General features: G+C 40.8%; 1 protein-coding gene across 2 annotated transcripts in view; it reads right to left on the bottom strand.

The window, feature by feature from the left end:
* LOC119030831 (vasodilator-stimulated phosphoprotein-like) overlaps window positions 1-18594 on the bottom strand; it is a 28175-nt gene extending 9581 nt beyond the window's left edge. For both annotated transcript variants that reach the window (XM_037118730.1, XM_037118731.1), the window contains exons 1-5: window positions 18365-18594; window positions 15629-15800; window positions 14121-14301; window positions 10265-10313; window positions 9764-10067 (exon numbers count right to left, since the gene is read on the bottom strand). In XM_037118730.1, the coding sequence (XP_036974625.1) occupies window positions 9764-10067; window positions 10265-10313; window positions 14121-14301; window positions 15629-15800; window positions 18365-18369 (711 nt within the window). In that variant the 5' untranslated portion in view covers window positions 18370-18594. The remainder of the gene's footprint in view (window positions 1-9763; window positions 10068-10264; window positions 10314-14120; window positions 14302-15628; window positions 15801-18364) is intronic.
* Between the last annotated feature and the right edge of the window lie 420 nt (window positions 18595-19014).

The following is a 19014-nucleotide window of genomic DNA, read 5'->3' as shown; positions in this document are numbered from 1 at the left end:
GCTTCAGAACCAAAATGACTAAGTCCATGACTGACAAATCAACAAACGCACTGGCAAAGTGGATTGCAGTGGACTGTTGGCCACTCCCAGTGGTAGAAGATCAGGGGCTAGAAGCAGTGCTACAGATAGCGTCGTCTGACCCAACTTACAAACTGCCATGCCAAAAGACAATTTCAAACAAAATTCATCAGCTTTATGACACTGAAAAGCAAGCAAAAGTAGATGTATTTATTTTGCAGTGTTAGGTTTCCGCTTTTATGAAATGTACTGTACTAAGTGCTGTTTTTTTTTTACTTTAATAAACAAAAACAAATGTGTTTAAGGCATAGAAAGTTTACAAAAAGTCCTGAAAAAGCCTGAATATAGCCTTGTGCCTTGTGAACAGTGCAATCATAATATTCTTTATTCATATTGCACTTTATGCACTTACTAACACTCCGTGATGAAAATAAACACAGTTTTGTTGTTTGAGCTCATTTGTGTCTATTCATTGATTCAGTCATATACCAAAATCCATTTAAATTGAATGTCAAATATTGATATTAATTGAGATTAATTAATTACAAAGCCTCTAATTAATTAGTGCCCACTTGTATCTGCACTTGTTATATTCCTACCAGTTAGGAATCCAAACATAAAAAAAAATCATCAAGAGCATAAATAATCATTCTATAACTGAAAAGGGCAATAAAGTTGGTCAGTCACAATGCTTCCTCTTTGACAGTTTCATTTATAATGAAGCACTGGGGCTTAGAGATTCTCCCCTCCACACCGTAGACCTTTTTACCTCTTTAAAAAAGGAAATACATGTTTTAACCTTTTTTTAAACTACTACTTCTCTTATCACTATGACTGTTAACAAGTGATTTTAATGACTTTATTACTACTTTTACTGCCTTTTGAACTTAATCAGTCTACCACACACTCTCCTGTAAAATGTGATGTAGTCCGAACATCCTAACCTTCATGAACCCAGGGCTTTCACTCAGCTATATTCTAGTTGTCTTAACTGTGTTTCGGGGTGATAGCAATGTAGTGACTGTTCTCGGCAGTACTCCCTGTGCGTGAAGTCACATTCAATTAATATTCATGCAGTAAATTATCCTTCTGAGTCTTGGACTCAATTGTGTTTGAAGAGCCAACGGTTGAGGAAGGCCAATAACAGTGATCAGCAATTGGGACTCTTGGTCACTATCCTCTTGAGTGCTGGCATACTCAATGGTCCTGCCAACCATGGACAGTTGAGACTGTTCAACTGGCTGTTCTTTTGCTTAGATGCTCATTTTGGTGGGATTTCTAAAGGTAAATGATCACACACTAGGAACAGGTTGTGATGCAGGATTCTTGATCTTCCTCTTCCCTGCTTGGGTTTAACTTCATGGACTGGGATGTCTTTCGGGTGAGTACAGGGATAGTATCCAAAGATATCATATAATGATATCAAGATAACATATAGTCATGAGGATAAAAGCCTAAGTTAGCAAAAAAAAACAACCCAAAAACGACTGTTATGCTGGGTAGCTGGTGAATCTAGTGTTTTACTAACATACAATGTTGCGACAACATGCTGTTAACAAGAACAGCAACTGCTTGTGTAGGCTTTGTGGCTCCTTTCGATAGCAAGTCGCAATCTTGGGAATAATACTGTCCAGATCATGTTGTCGTGGACGATGGCGTTACTGATGAAGAAAGTAGACAAGCTGTGCTGCTCAGTGGTGTGGATGCGGAACCTGCTCAGCTTGAAAAAGATCATTAGATCGTTGTTACAATGAACCGATGAGTCTAATGAAAGATCACTTAGACTTAAATTTTCACCTTAAACCAAGGGAAATATTTCAACAGTGTAAATTTAATTTAAGAAATAGGAAACCTGATGAAAATGTAGTTGATTACGTGGCAAAACTTAGAAAGCTGGTGTAGGACTGTAATTTCGGTGATCCCTGACGATGCTGAAGGGCCTCACAGCAAAGATACACCATGTTAGACATGAGCCATGCTTATCACCAGATTGTGCTGGATGAAGAATCAATACAGTATGTCATATTAAACACACACACACAAGGGGCTATTTACATACACAAGGTTACCCTTTGGTGTCAGTATCAGTGCAACCATATTTCAGTGCACAAAGCAAGGTTTATTGCAAGGAATTGCAAATGTGGCAATATACATCATATATATAATGATAATATATATATCATTCTGACTGGAAAGGATGATAAAGATCACTTCCCCACACTCAGTGAGTGACAGTGCGAACGTGATTCGCGTCCTCAGCAGGTCGTTCTATGAATGAACCGAGCGGCGCAAATCATGTTTGCGAATGTGAGTGATGGCGCGAACATGATTTGCGTCCTCAGCAGGTCCATCAATGAACGAACTGAGCGACGCGAATCACGTTCGCGTCCTCAGCAGGTTGTTCAATGAATGCTCACTCATGATTTGCATCGCTGAGAATCACGTTCGCGAACGTGAGTGACTTTTACTGTGCAGTAAAATCACTTAACATGATGCTACACGGATGTTAGCAACACAGCGCTAATTTTAGCAGTACGGTTACTGAATGTGAATCAACTCCTCTGCCCTGAGTGAATGAGTGAGTGAGTGACACAGCGCCACTTTCAGCGACAGTTCTCTGTGTGCAGTAGGTTCACGAATCATGAACGAATCACAGCGTGAACGTGAATCACGTCCTCACAGTTCTCTATGTGCAGGCGAGTGAGTCCCTGCCAGCACACTGGTTGGATTGTTTGCCGAAGATTCACGAGTGAGATGCAGCAGTTCCACTCCCGGCCGGCATGCTCGCAGCTGAGCTCAACTGAACTGAGAAAGGAACAAATCAGTTCATGGAGTGATTCCGTTCAGCTCGTTCACTCAAAAGATTTGTTTGTTCAAATGACACGTTCGTGACTGACACAACACTATTTCTTACTTTATTGTTTTATTGACATGTTGTGGTTTCTTTCTTGTGATAAATGTGCTTATTGTAAGTCATTTTGGACAAAGGCGTCTGCTAAATACCATAAATGTCATTGTAACGATGAGATGGGCTGTTGTGTTAAGAGTGCATGAGTATTTAATCATGTACAGACCAGCTAAAGACAATGGTAATTCTGGCATAGTAGAGTTAGGCTAGACCAGGGGTGTCAAACTCAAATACACAGTAGGCCAAAATTGAAAGAAAACTGTACAAGTTGAGGGCCAGACTGGTTAAATGTTTATTGAAAACTTATTGAAATGACATTATTGCACATATTGAACTTGGAACTAACAAAGCCTAAAAGTTATTGCCCATAAAACAACATTAATCATTAAATAAATGAATTAAACATAAAGAATAAATAAAATCAGTTGCATCTATTTTCTATTAGCAGTTTTTTCAGAGGAAATTCAAATGAATTCAGATTTCTACAGGCAAACAACAGCCAAAAAAATAATTTACCTCTAAGTAAAATCAAACATCCTGTAGTAGCAAGACAAAAAAGGCAAAAATTAAATTGCATTAAAAAGTGAAAATTATTTAAAACTCAGTTTGCTGTTCTGTGATGCTCACTGGTTGGAGGTTGGAAATACTTGATGTCTCATCTTGGATACAATCAATTTTTGGGGTCAGGTTCTGAGCTGAGGCAATCCTTTGGATTGAGTGAAGGTGTTGTTCATCAGTAAGACGATGCGTGATGTTTTGTTTATCTTCATCAAAGAGAACAGATGTTTACACCGGTATGTGCTGCCAAACAGAGAGCGTTTGAGCAGCTTGGGTGTGCAGCTGGGGCATTGTGTCAGGGATGACACGTGGAATCTCTGCAGCGTCCACAGACTCATATTTTGCCTTAAGCGTGTCACTACACTGGAGCTCGATCAGCTCCAGTGGAGGTTTGATGATGCGCTTTCCATGTCAGCTCAAAATGGATCACTGAGTAGTTCAAACCTGCTTTTTGTGCTGTGTGAATTTGGCACCAAGTATGCTTAGTTTTTCAGCAAACTGTGTAAAAACGGCGGTAGAGACCTGCTCTCTCATAGTTAGCACGGAAAATGGCTCAAGTTTTCTAGCAGCATCTGCGTCTCCCACGAGCACAGCTTAGTTTTGACAACCCTCACCGTAGTGTACCCGTCAGTAATGATGCAGCCCCGCCCCTGACCATTAAATGCTTTAATTTTGCTTCAAATTAAAATCATACAGAAGTTTATTTTGAACATAAATAGTGCATCGATTGAAACACTGAGGGAGTGTACAGGACAATGCTGCAAATGGTGAGCATGGACCCCTGACCCCCTCATACCAGTTTAGCCTAAAGCTCCGTCTCCTGTCCCCCATCAGAGTGGTTGAGAATATGTTCAACTTGGGCTGCACTGCTACATTGTTCTTGCTGATATCTGTGGAAAGATGCACATTAAACATTGGGCACAACTATAAACAACATTTATTTACTGTTGTATGCATTTATTTTAAAATTTAGGCCAAGCATGTTTATTTTTTAACATAAGAATCACACATCGATGACGCAAAAAATAATTTATGGCAGAAAGCAGTACATGATTCACATGGATCCACTTGCTGTTCTTCTAGCTGTTCCTCTCTCTGTCCCTGTATTTCTTCCTCCTCACCCTCTGGAGTGTCCCTCTCTGTGTCAGTGCCCTCTCACTTTCATAACCTCCACCAACTCCTCAGCTCTCTCAATACCTTGACATGTTTCTCCCACTTTTTTATTTCCTGGGGCAAAAAAGGCTGCAATGTCCCTTCCTCATTTCATGATAACTACTAGAAGCAGAAACACAATGTAGAGGCAAACATCTCATTGTTCAAGTAACCATCCTTCCCGACTTAACACGGGCTGAGACTATTGATTACTTTACTCAGTAAACATATTATTTATCGGAATGCAACAACCAAGACTGATAAATTAACGTGGTTAATGTCACAACGTTGTGTAGAACTAGCTAGGATAACGTTACTGACATTGGAATACTTGCTTCTGCTTTGGTGAGTTTGCCTCGATATTTAAACATAGTGAGACCAGACATTTACAAACTAGATTTTCTTATCAGAGTGAGGAACAACAGTAACAGGGTTACGTGCAAAAAATCACTTTACGAGATGAAATCTTTTTGCTTACCTTCGGGTCTTGCACCAAGACATTAGTAGCTCCAACTCTTCAAAACCTGTTGCTGCCGTTGTCATTCTCATCTTGCACCCGGCAACGCAGTGTTTGGGTGCGTCACTCTAATTACTCCATGTAGACCGCTTTTGGAGCTAGTGCATAAAATCGTAATAACTTGCTCAGTTTACTCAGTTTATTTTGTTTTAATTGTATTATTCAGTCAGCCTGGGGGGGGGGGGCACAGCAGGGGCCAGCGACCTTGGCCCCTGTAGGCCCCCGTGTAGAACCGCCACTGCACACAGCATTTTTTTTTTTTTTAATCCCAGAGCTGTGTTATGTCTTTCCCTTTGCTTTCCATGAACTCACATATCTTGTCATGTTTTCAGAAGCCTTAGCCATCGCACCTCTGTGTGGCAAGTCACCATATTTTGAACTCAACTCCTCCAGAAAAGACCTGAACTGGCAGTGATTTAAATCTTTGACTCTGAAGAAGTTGACTGCTTGTTTCATGGTGCGCATCACATGCTCCATTTTCAAGGCCTTTCCACACATTGACTCCTGGTGAATTCATGTGCACATGCGCCACGGTGTAAGCAGCTTGTTCCAGTCTTACTTTAACTTTGTTTTCAACTTTTTTTCTCTTTACTTTATCTTACTTGTTCAGTTTTTACATTAATCATTTATTAAGCTACATCCTCTCTAAACGTGCTTGTGTGGAGAGTTCTTCTTGTTTTGTTTGTGGTGGAATCGCTCCTGTTACTCTGCCACTGGACCGTCGCTCAGCAACATTGCATTGTTTACTCCAGGGATCAGCTGATAGAGCTGAAGCTGGCCAGCTTGGCTACGGTTATGGAGGATATCCCTGCTGAACTTTGGAGGAAAACACACCATGGATGTGAGGGGAAAGATGGCTACGGCGGAGGACAGCAGCGTAACACTGGAGACTTATTGAGAGGAAGACATACAAGCTGTATCTCCCATCTCTCCTCATGGGCTATGTGAGGTCACTGGGGAATAAGCTGGAAGAGCTTACAGCGCTAACTCGGAGTCATCAGGAATACCAGGAGTGTAGTTTGATGATGTTCTTGGAGTCATGGCTACACACGGAGGGTTTCCACACTGTCTAGGCTGACAGAGACTGCACTAAGAGCAGTAAGCGTAGGGGGGCTTGCTGTTAATGTGAACAACAGGTGGTGCAATCCTGGTCACATTACTGCCAAAGACTGCATCTGCAGCCCGGATATTGAACTCTTAGCTGTGGGTCTCCATCCTTACTATTTACCCTGTGAATTCTCACATGCTATTGTAGTGGCTGTGTATATTCCCCCATCCGCTAACCCGACGTCGGCATGGGATGTCATCCACTCTATAGTAGCCGGACTACAGACTACACACCCGAGTGCTCTCATTATAATCTCAGGTGACTTCAATGATGTCTCCATTAAAAAGACACTCCCGAAATTCACCCAGTATGTGACCTGTAAAACCAGAGAGGAGAAGACCCTGGACCTGCTGTATGCTAGGAAGCTGGAGAGGAAACTCCAGCAGAATAACACAAGGGAGGTCTGGAGTGGCATGAGGACCATCCCTGGTTTGAGACCAACTAGCAGTGGAACTGATGGGTAGCTAGGGCCAGTTAAATCTGTTCTTCAATAGGTATGACACCGCAGCCCTGGCCCCTGCTCGCTCTCCTGCTGACTGTCTCCAGCCACCACTGCTTCAAACCCCCCCCTCCTGATAGCACCTCATCCAACTTGATGAGTCCCTCACACCCATCCCCCACTCCTCACACCTCCTCTGGCTCCCATGCTACCTGCTCTCCTCTCCACCTCCTCAACCTGCACCGTTTACACCACTAAACAATTGTTTTTGTTTCAATGCTCTGTGCATTGGAACAAAAACAATTTCCCCCCAGGGATTAATAATGTATTCTGAATCTGATTCTGATTCTGAATGATACAGTGAAAAGCTGTCAGCTGACCTGTCACGTTTTGCTCCATCATCTTCTCCTGGATCCGTCCTACCAAGCCACTCTTATGACCGCCCTTGTGGGCCCTCCATCAGTTGTTAGTCCAACATCCAAAGGCAAACCAAATTCATTTATACATCTGGATACCTCTTCAAAGAGATCTTTTCCCGTAGTTGTGCCATACATTGATTGTAATCACAAAAATTCTTCTGTTATGCACAGGCGGATGAAAATTAAAAAGTATTGTTGCTCTCATCCACAGCAAGGAAGTATGTGATGAAATCTTTTCACTTTCCCACAAGCTGTTGTTGAACTTCGGTGACAAGCTGACGCACGCGGTCAGCAAGAGTGTTTCGGCTCAAGCTCACATTTAAAAATGTTTGATTTCTTTCCTCATGCCGTTTTTGACAAATTCTCCCTCGGTAAAGGGCCGGTGTGTCGGATGAACACAGGACCATGTTAACTGGTAACAGTCAGCCGAGTGCATCAGATGTTGAAAGCGGGAAGAGAAGACGTAGCTGTCCGTGCAAAACATACCTGATATGTGATGCATGTTTACTCAAACAGGGAGAAGAGACAAGTAGGTGTTTTTAATAAAGGTTTATCAGAGATATACTTTCACAGGAAGAACAACTCTCCCTTTTCCTGTTTACAGCACTTCCGTAACAACCAGCAACTTTGATACAGCGACAAGGGTTAGACACATTTAATCAAACAGCAGCCAGAACATGTATCAGGTATGTTTTGCACAGAGAAAATCTGAACAGAGAGGCATATGAGAGGACAGCTACGTCTTCCTGTTTTCAACATCTGTTGTAGCTACGGCGACCACAGACGCATTCAGCTGACGGTCGCCAGTTAACATAGTCCTGTGTTAATCCAAAACACCGGGCTGATTTTGCAACCTCTGCTGTCACAATAAAACTGGCCTGAACAGCAGCCTCGCTTTGAGATTTGGCTTTTGTAAACTGCTGTGACACCAGACTTCTTTTTAACTCTTCTACCTTCTGGAGCTTTTGTTTCATGTCCAGATGCTTGTATCTTGTATGCTATATCTTGTATGCTTGTATGCTTGTATCTGTCGTGGTTTGTTTCAAAGTGTCTTCTTATGTTGTGTTCTTTCAGCCACGCTGTCACTGCACAGAACACACACAGCGTTGCCCTTTACATCCCACCTGCCTTGAAATCCCCTGCTCTCAAAGTCCACCTTTCGTTTAGCCATTTTTTTGTGGAGAGGGGTAATTGAAAGTTGACACAGGTGAGTAGTGTAGTATCTGTGTGTTTCCTGCACATCCTGGGTTCTAAGACAATAGTGAATAGGAGGAAGACAGGATGAGACGGGACCAGATGCTCCCCTTAGACAACTGTGGGAATGTGACAGTGTGAGGGTCCCCATAACCAGGAGCCCTGATCAGCCCTGAGGTGGGCATCAGAGATAAGCTACAGGAAGAAACCTCACACATGAGGTATCTGGATGGTAAAACATTCTGATTTTTGAGTTTACTCAGTTTAGACTGAATGATGACTAATTGTTTCTCCTCATGAGTGAGTGAGGCTCACAGCTCCAGGGGTACGAGTCGTAACTCTGTGAGTGCTAAAGGTAAGCAGGCAGCAGGCCATCATAAAGTACTAAACCTGAGGTTGGCCCCCACGCCAAATGGTGGGAGATGCTTAAATGTTTATGTTCCTGTAGAAGAGCAGGGAACCCATTTGGGTCATTTTGGGGACAAGACATAAAGTTGAATGCAGCCAAGTTAGATGAGTTTACGGGGGAGACACGTCAACTCCTCTTTTAGTCTATTGGATAATTTACCAAAGTGACCAATTAGGAGAAGTGGGTGTGTGCTGGAAAGGGACTTTAAAAACCCTCGCATAGGAAGAGAAAGGGGGGGTGGCATTTGGTAGAATTCCTAAGATCGAAGGCGTAGGAGTTCTGATAGAGCAGAGGGCAAAAACATTTGGCATTACTTTGCCCTAGATTTGAGAACACCAGATGTGCGGCCACACTCTGCTCGGACGCTAGGCTATCTGAAGTTTGTTTCAATAAGGACTGCTCTATCATTCCACCCAGCCTTGCCTCCACAGAATTCTTTTATCAACATACTACATGCCGACACCTTTGAGGAAGACAGCCCAGAAACTACAGTAGCTCCATAGGGCTGCTGATGAATGACTGAGGCACGTTCCAAGGGACCTGTGGTTGACTTGCCAACGCACTGGCAATGCATTGTGGGACTTGGAGTATTGTGGTGGTGCTTGCAGTATACCAGCGGGCCAGCTTTAATAGTCATTAGACATTATCATGTGGGCCAAAGATAATTAATTCATGGGCCAGATGTGGCCCACGGGCCTTGAGTTTGACACATATGCTCTACATTAACGTGCATTTGTGCACAAAGAACATCTAGATACTTAACTGATTAAGTAAAACTCCTGACTCCCGTACAGGAGATTAGTATTTCATATTAATTGATGATCTATGTTCTTCTACACATCAGAAGGTCACACACTCTGTCCAGATTCAGACAGTAAAATAGTTTGGCATGAACCAGCTGTCCTGATAATTCCTTAGATCCTGTCTAAACATATTTATTTTAGAAATGAAAAGTTTAATTCTGTTCAGTAGAGCGAGTTTGCTTCATGGTACTTGCATTTGTGGAGTATACAAAGGAGAAAACACCTATCTGTACCTCACCTTGACAGTTTTACGCAGTTTGGTTCCTGCCAGAGCTGCAGCTAGGTCACTTCCCCCTCCACCACCTCCACTTCCTCCAGCAGGTGGTGGGGGTGGTGCTGGTGGGACCATTCCCCCAGGAGGAGGTGGTGGAGGGGCAGGTGGGCATGCTCCAGAGGATGGTGGTGGGCCTGGAGGTGGTGGGGGTGCTGGTGGAACAGCAGTTGGGGTTGGGGGAGCAGGAGAGACAGATGCAGCAGCAGAGGCCTGCTTCTCTCTTTCCAGGCGCTCCTTCTCCTGCTGTTCCTCTCTCTGACGCTCTAGTCTGTTCAGAGATCAGCATGCAATTCAAAGCTCAGATATGCTCCTGTTGTGGTGAAAACCCTACAGCTTCAGATATTTGGTACTTCTCAAATGTTTGGGATTTTTATAAACAATTATTTGAGAAAATATAAACCAAGAAAGTCATCAATGATAAAAGTAAACAGATTCAACATTAGTATCATTAAAACTGAACAGTACCTTTTCTGGTGTTCCAGCTCCTGTGCAGAGGGTTCATTCTGAGATGGACCTGAGCAAACCAAATTGATGTTGGGTGTAATTGGCAAGTGTACTCCACTCTATCCAGATTATTTACAGTCAAAGGAAAGTTCAACACAAGCAAGATTGTAGCCCAGAGAAAATCCACCTAAACTATAGGCTCACACTGATTTTAATTGCAAAAAAATAATAGTGTACAATGAATTAATTGTAATCATCTGAAAGCATGTTTTATTTGAGTTTACAGTTATCCAGATTACTGGATTATATTTGTAAATGTTTTTTTAACAATTAAGTTTAGTAACTTTGTTACTATTTTTCAGTAATTTTAATGAAATGTTTTGTTATTTTTGACAGATGTTAATCTGTTCACTTACAAAAAAAAAAACATATCCAGACTTTGATTTTGATTTATGCATTTACAACAATGTCCTTATAAAATTGACAATATGAGCAACAGAAACTATTCACACTTCTGACCTTGATTTAATGTTTGTTACACCCGCAAACGTAATAACTGCCCACAAACGTAATAAACCACAAACGTAATACAAATCTGCAGCTTTGAATGTAATAATCCCGCAAATGTAATAAATTTCTCACAAACGTAACAAAATTTGCCTACTGCAAACGTAATACTGAATTTCCTGCAAATGTAATAACTATTACTTTTGCAGGAAATTATTACATATGTGGGAAAGTGAAAATCTGTAAATGTAATAACTTCCCACAAATGTAATATGAGACAAAATAATGATCTTTGTGGTTGTTGTTGTTTATTTGTTTACTTATAAACCTGCCAATAGTGACTGAATGTTGACAAGCAACCCGCAGGTCAGGTGGGGCAGGTCAGAAAGTGACAGAGCAGTGTTCTAAGTTATTAATAACACACACACACACACACACACACACACACACACACACACACACACACACACAGGTCATGCTCATAATTTTAAGGGCTATGGCTACAAGCCTATGCTGGTGGCTTATGAGAGCCAATGTTTGAACCATTTAATGTCTGCATATCAAAGGCCGGGGCTGCACAGTGGCCCAGTGGCTAGCACTGCTGCCTCACAGCTAGAAGATCCCCGGTTTGCGTCCCGGTTAGGACGCCTGGGATCTTTCTGTGTGGAGTTTGCATGTTCTCCCTGTGCAGCGTAGGTTTTCACCGGGTACTCCGGCTTCCTCCCACAATCCAAAAACATACTGAGGTTAATTGATTATTCTAAATTGTCCGTAGGTGTGAATGAGAGTGTGCCTGGTTGTTTGTCTCTATGTGTAGCCCTGTGATAGACTGGCGACCTGTCCAGGGTGTCCCCTGCCTTCGCCCTAAGTCAGCTGGGATACGCTCCAGCCCCCCCGCGACCCTGCAGAGGATTAAGAGGCGTACATATAATGTACAGATAATGGATGGATGGATGGATATCAAAAGCCAAAAACTTGAATAGATAGTCCATTCTTTGAAGTAGGCCTAATGAAAACATTTGTCAAGATTTAAGACTGGTCCATGTTCTTTTTGATAGTAACATGGACCAAGACTGTCTGAACACTGACAATTAAAGTCTTGCAAATAAATAATGACTGTAACTTAAATTAATCTACCATTGTGAATGCAGGAAAGTGAGAATTGCCATGTAGGCTACCGTAAGTAACAGAAAAATTCCCAATGTTACATTATGTTACATTATTTTAAATAAACGGCCTTTCAATTAAGTGTGATGTAATTGTTGATGATTTGTTGCTGCAAATAAATGAATGAATGGGTATGCACCACCACTCTGCCAATCAGAACAAAGAAGACGCACTGACAGGCTACAACTTTGGCAGAACTTTTCACCCCTTTCCTGGTAAGTCAGCATGATGTATTTTGTATCGATGAATTCATTGAAATCTCAAGATATATGATGGTTTCGCAGTAGTTTTAAAGCTCAGTCCGCGATATTGTCAAAAGTGTCCCTCTTGTATTTTTTTCCTCTTATGTAGCATGATACTCCAACATAATTAGCTGCACCACATGCCAGCTTAAATAAAGGTCTATAGTCACTTCGCGGTAAAACAGCAACAACTTTTCACTCCTTTCCCGGTCAGCAAGCATGATGTATTTGGTGTCAATGGATTCGTTGAAATCTCAAGATTCATATAATACCGCTGGTTTTGCGCTACCTTAAAAATTGAGTCCGCTAGATTGTCAAACGTGTCGATGTAGCATTTTTTTCATGCAAAGTTACGTGTTTAATGCGTATTATATTGCAACTTGCCCAACTGCACACTAGATATAAAGTGCTATTTTAATTGCACAATTCTCAATACATTTTACAATAATTAAATACCAACAATGGTAATTTTATAATACAGAGAGAACTAGAACAGAAATATAAAGTGCTTGTTGAATTGCACATTGCTCTACTGCCTAAGAATAAAAGATGATAGAATTGCAGACTTATTACATACTACAATAATTCATTAACAGTTATAATTTGTGAGTACCCAACTATGTGGACATGTAAAAATTAAACATTATAATATACAATAGATGATAACACACAACAAATCAGCAGCAGTGGACAAGTTAAAAATGATCACAATTAGTGGCAACAGGTTTGATTTTCCAAAGTTTAAGATGCTTAGAAAATGAAGCAATAGTGGGTAGATCAGGCACTTGGTGTGGAGTTCCAAGAATTTGTCGCTCGATAGGAAAAAGTTGCTTGACCAAAAGTACTTCTCCTTAAAAGAACAGTGCAATCACCCCTAGAGCCTGCTCACTTTCCTGCTTTCACAATGGTAGATTAATTTAAGTTACAGTCATTATTTATTTGCAAGACTTTAATTGTCAGTGTTCAGACAGTCTTGGTCCATGTTACTATCAAAAAGAACATGGACCAGTCTTAAATCTTGACAAATGTTTTCATTAGGCCTACTTCAAAGAATGGACTATCTATTCAAGTTTTTGGCTTTTGATATCCATCCATCCATCCATTATCTGTACATTATATGTACGCCGCTTAATCCTCTGCAGGGTCGCGGGGGGGCTGGATCGTATCCCAGCTGACTTAGGGCGAAGGCAGGGGACACCCTGGACAGGTCGCCAGTCTATCACAGGGCTACACATAGAGACAAACAACCAGGCACACTCTCATTCACACCTACGGACAATTTAGAATAATCAATTAACCTCAGTATGTTTTTGGATTGTGGGAGGAAGCCGGAGTACCCGGTGAAAACCTACGCTGCACAGGGAGAACATGCAAACTCCACACAGAAAGATCCCAGGCGTCCTAACCGGGACGCGAACCGGGGATCTTCTAGCTGTGAGGCAGCAGTGCTAGCCATAGCCCTTAAAATTATGAGCATGACCTGTGTGTGTGTGTGTGTGTGTGTGTGTGTGTGTGTGTGTGTGTGTGTGTGTGTGTGTGTGTTATTAATAACTTAGAACACTGCTCTGTCACTTTCTGACCTGCCCCACCTGACCTGCGGGTTGCTTGTCAACATTCAGTCACTATTGGCAGGTTTATAAGTAAACAAATAAACAACAACAACCACAAAGATCATTATTTTGTCTCATATTACATTTGTGGGAAGTTATTACATTTACAGATTTTCACTTTCCCACATATGTAATAATTTCCTGCAAATGTAATAGTTATTACATTTGCAGGAAATTCAGTATTACGTTTGCAGTAGGCAAATTTTGTTACGTTTGTGGGAAATTTATTACATTTGCGGGATTATTACATTCAAAGCTGCAGATTTGTATTTCGTTTGTGGTTTATTACGTTTGTGGGCAGTTATTACGTTTGCGGGTGTAACAATGTTCATTGTGCATTTCTGTATTTACCTGTGCCTGAAAGTCCACTGAGTACCTCAAATGCATGCATCATAGAGTTGGCAAAAAGAGCAGCATCCTCCTTGCTGCCAAAGTTCAACCCCCACACCTGTTTCGGATCCCTCCACTGGTGGAAGTTTGGTGTGGCTTGATTATATTTCATCCCTTTCAGAACAGGACAGTTGATCACCACCTGGCATTAACAGGATGCAAAGGATAGCGACTTTATTGAGGATTTGAGACACTGTTGGTCAAAGCTTGTAATGTCATTAGCACATGTATGATGCAATTAATGAAAATGGCAGAGGTCACATGTGAGATCAATCAAATTCAGTTCAGATAAGAGGCAACTGACTAGTTTCAGTTACTTGAAGACATTGCACCTCTCACCCAAGCGGTCTTCAGTTCTAACTAACTGGAGGACAGTTTGCAGACTCTTTAACTATGTGTGGGAGTGTCCTTATAGAATCATTAGGGCCACTTGTGGATCGTTGACCCAACTGACCTTCATGTGGGTTGCTAGGGCTAGGTGTGAATGGTTGTTAAGCTGTTTGGGGAGGGAACTCAGTGCTGCATCAAATTTAGGTGATGAGAAATGTCTCAGTGGCCGTCCACACGAAAATGCTCTTTTGCCGTGTCATGCGAAAATGCACATGTATTGCATCGTTTAGGCCGACCGTCCACACGGATCCTGAAAATGCAGCAACTGAAAATGCACTTTTTTGAAAACAGGTCTCAGGGTGGAAAAATCAGAAAACGCAGCCCTCCTGTTTTCATGTGGACGGCGAATCCGCATACTTTCCAAAACGATGACATCATCACCCCACCCCTCAACCTCTAGCCTCCGACCTCTGAAACCTGCGATGTCTCATAACAACAACAACAACAATGGCGGACTACTGCTTGTGTTCGTGTTTCTTGCAACTTACTCGCCTTGTAGTCAAGTGTGAGTCGCAACAGCAGTTCAACCTCGTTATCGATTCACACAAATGCTTCTGGTTTCCTTGCACTAGCACTAGCTGTTTGTAAACAGCGTGCAAGCTTAATGTGCATGCTCCGGCTCTTCTTCTCCGTTTTTGGTGAATTTCAAGTGCCACCTAGAGGCCAGGATTGTGAACTACAGCGTTTTGAGTCATTTTCAGTGTATCTGTGTGGACGCAAATATTCTTAAAATGATGCCAAGGGAGATGGAGGAAAAAATGATCGTTTTTGTACATGTGGACAAGGCCTTAGACCACCTCCTTTGTTCAAAGACGGTCTTTCCATTTTAACATAGATAGATTCCTTTACTCCTTTTTCAAACCATCTGTCTTCTTTGACCAGCTGTATCTGATCTTTACTTTGAATCCCGCAGTTCAATAGCAAATTATAATTTGATTTTGAGCTTTGACTTGTGCAATATTATGCAACAGAACTGAGTGTCTGCTGGTCAGACTTCAGCAAATTTAAAATCTATTCTATAAACTTACGGAACATGTGAACATGATTGTTTGCTTCTGTCTTTGTAAGATTTCTTGTACCTGCTGGTCGGCCTGCAGTTTGCGGCCCACCACTCTGAAAGTGTTGGCCGTTGGGTTGTGATAGATTTGGACACGGCTGAAGGATGGACTGTCAGACCCTGCCGGCACCCAACGCTTGTTGTTGTCATCATACAGCATGACGGTCGCCCTCACCTGGCATATACTGGACTCACTGTTGGAGGGAAAGATGAAGTCATATAGAGCAACAAAAGTAATGTGAGATGCAGTGTAGACATGGATACCTGGTTTTAAACAAGTAAACCATGAATATTCATATTAAGACCTGAAACTGAGTGCAACCACGAAAACAAAAAAACTCTACAATGCATAGTTGTTATTTACACTGGGGATGATGAGGATGTCCCCACAACTTTTTAAATTGGCTGATTTTGTCCCTGTGACTTTTTAGAAGCATAAATGAAAATAATAAAAAAAATTAGATTAATTAATAAATGTAATTAAAGCTGCAAGCAGCAATGAATGGACCCTCACTCCACGCACTTTGGGCTGCAATGCTGTCAGGAGGGCACGCTCATCTGTTATTTGTATAACATGTTGTAGAGTATGATGTGTATAAAACAAGCAGTAAATATCATGTAAATCAGACTATGTGTGTCTGACTTCCTGTGTCCAGTGTGTGACACTATCGATATGACACAGTACTGATGCATAGACGTATTCAGGGTGACACCCTCTACATGTGTGAGGAATTTGGTGTATAACGGAGGCAAAAGATTTTGATACATTTTCATTGTTAAAGTATGAGGCATGGAAGTGGGACAAAATTGCAGCAAAATTCAAAACAACTGACTTCCTGCAGGACTGATGATTTGGGTGCACGATGTTTTTTGTACACCTGGTCATGATACAAATGCATACCAAAATTTGGAAACGTATGTGCATGTCAGAGGTGGGGATTTACAGCAGGCAGCGCTATAGTATCCCCTGGCCACATCCACACACAATCAGTGTTTAATTATTATTTGGGGGTACGTTCAAGCCTCCAGAATTGGGCTTGAAGTTCAGAATAAAAAGAAAAATAATCCTAACATATTCAATAGGGCCTTCGCACTTCTAGTGCTTGGAACCCCATTAGAACAATTTGCACTTGTGTGTGTGAAATTATGACAGAATTTCAACCAGGAATCCTAATATGTAAAAGGCTTAGCAAAGACAGCATGTGCTGGAAAAGTGTTACTGTTGAGTCGATAATTACTTGGTCAGTATATATTGTAAAATTATAATAATGTCACTAAGATAGTGACTTACAGTACATAGCTACTTGTTAAAGTAAATCTTAATGTCTCTCCTCCTAAAACTGCTCATGCTAGCCAGCTAAACTTTTAATTTCAGATCTGGAAAAATAACACACAGAAAAGTCCAAACCAAGTGTGTATTGCATCATTTTTGCTTTTCTTTTTTGTTGTACAGCATGCCACATGTGGCACAGAGTATCACAAAGTGTCAAATACCAACTTCTGGCACTGAATGTGTAGTTAGAAGGTATGTATTTGTTCATGAACCAAGAAATTCCTAACCCTAACCCTGATATAGTAATTGACAATTTAAGACTGTGTTATCTTCAGACAAAGTTATTGTACAACTGCTTGTGTTTGGATAATGACTACATTTGTGAATGTTCTATGGGTATGGTGCACATTTTGAAAAATATTAAAAGATCAAGAGCCCTACTCAACACTGGGTGTGTTGTAATAATTCTTTCACAACTGGATATCGATTCCTACTAGTCATAGAACGGACATGGTGTATCAGACGTGGGGGAAGTATCCAGATCCTTTACTTATATAAAAGCAGTGATAACAAAATGCAGGAATACTCCATTACAAGTAAAAGCCTACATTCAAAATTAAGTCAAAGTAAGGTTTTATCAGTATCAGAAGTCAAAGCACTCATTATGCAGTGTGATAAATGATCATATATCAGTTTGTGATATAAACAATAATATTTTAGTATCACATATACTGAAATACAAATGCTCAAGTCCTAGTTATCTTAATTGTACTTAAGTAGAGAATTTAAGTAATATCCTCAGTTACACTGACCCATTTTAAACTAATTAGACAAAGACAAATTATTGTTTTTCTTTTTATGAATTATATCTTAAAACTAATTATACACAGTTACACATATTTTTATTGTGTTAGTTTAAATTTTTGCTGCAAAAATAAGGAAAAGTAAAATAGAGTTACATTTGCAACAGCAATGCATTTGTTTCTATAAACTATGTGGCATTGTGACAATAAATTATTTTAAGTCTGCTTGTTGCAAAGTCTGTAGCGTGTGGGAAATCTTCATTTCCTGCCAAAAAGGTTTCAATGTTTTGACCACTTCCTGTGCTCAGTGCAATGCTGCCTAATATGGACTGCCTAATGACACCTGCCAGTAAAACATAAACTTCTAAAAAGCATTAGCCCTCAAAATCTTTATCAAGGATTTAAAACTTATGCAAATGCACAGCAAACACAGATACAACTCTGATATTTTCATTCCATATGTGACAAGTATAAAACAGAACCCTGCTTATTAACTCTGTATGCTTGCATTCAGCAGGAAATATTGTCAGAACTAAAAGAGTTGTTAGGCAACGTCAAGTGTAGAGTTGATACAAAGCAGCACTGTTGTGCATTTAACAAGCAAGTTTTTTATGCATAACACTTGGGAGAAAAAAACAGTTATGAGTTTACTTCACCACTGTTTTTTAAAAAAATTACTCACCTCATATTCAGCTGTAGTCAGAATCCAAAGTTTCACTTGGCTTTAAACAAACTGCTGCTACCCATCAATCTAAATGACTTCCTCTTTCCTCTCACAAGTATATTTGTTGTCTATTCAACCAAACCTGTTGTTGTTCTTGTCTAAACAACTCCGACACTCTCTCCCATGATACGGTTTAACAGCAACCCCTTGCACTTCTGCCTTTGTGTTCTCATTTCCTAGATAGGTTTTTTTTTTCTCTTCCTGTTCTCGTCTCCTCCACTTGCTCTTTTTGATTTTATCTTCACACCTCTGGCTTTTTCTGTCTCTGATTTCTGTTGAGATAGTTTTAAGTACTTCTTCAGATAAAGGAATTTAAAGCATCATATGGCAGTTCAGTGCAGTGCTCTCTGCTTCAAGACAAACAGTAGATGTTAAAAACAATGGTGTTTGCAAGTAGTTCTTAATGTTCTGTAATGTACTGTACTATATTTATCTACTTGTTAGTTTCATTTCTCAACAACAGTATTATAGTCATATTCAACTCTGAATGTGTTAAATGGGCTAAATCTGGATTAATAATTCTTGTAGAACTGGACATAGAGGTAGTAACAGCAGCAGCAGAGTGAAGGGGAGATGAAGGGTAATGGAAGCCACATCTAAATGTTCTG

The sequence above is a fragment of the Acanthopagrus latus genome, chromosome 13 (genome assembly GCF_904848185.1).
Source record: "Acanthopagrus latus isolate v.2019 chromosome 13, fAcaLat1.1, whole genome shotgun sequence".
Taxonomy (NCBI): domain Eukaryota; kingdom Metazoa; phylum Chordata; class Actinopteri; order Spariformes; family Sparidae; genus Acanthopagrus; species Acanthopagrus latus.
Note: the sequence above shows the minus strand (reverse complement) of the source record. Positions and strands in the feature narration are given on the sequence as shown.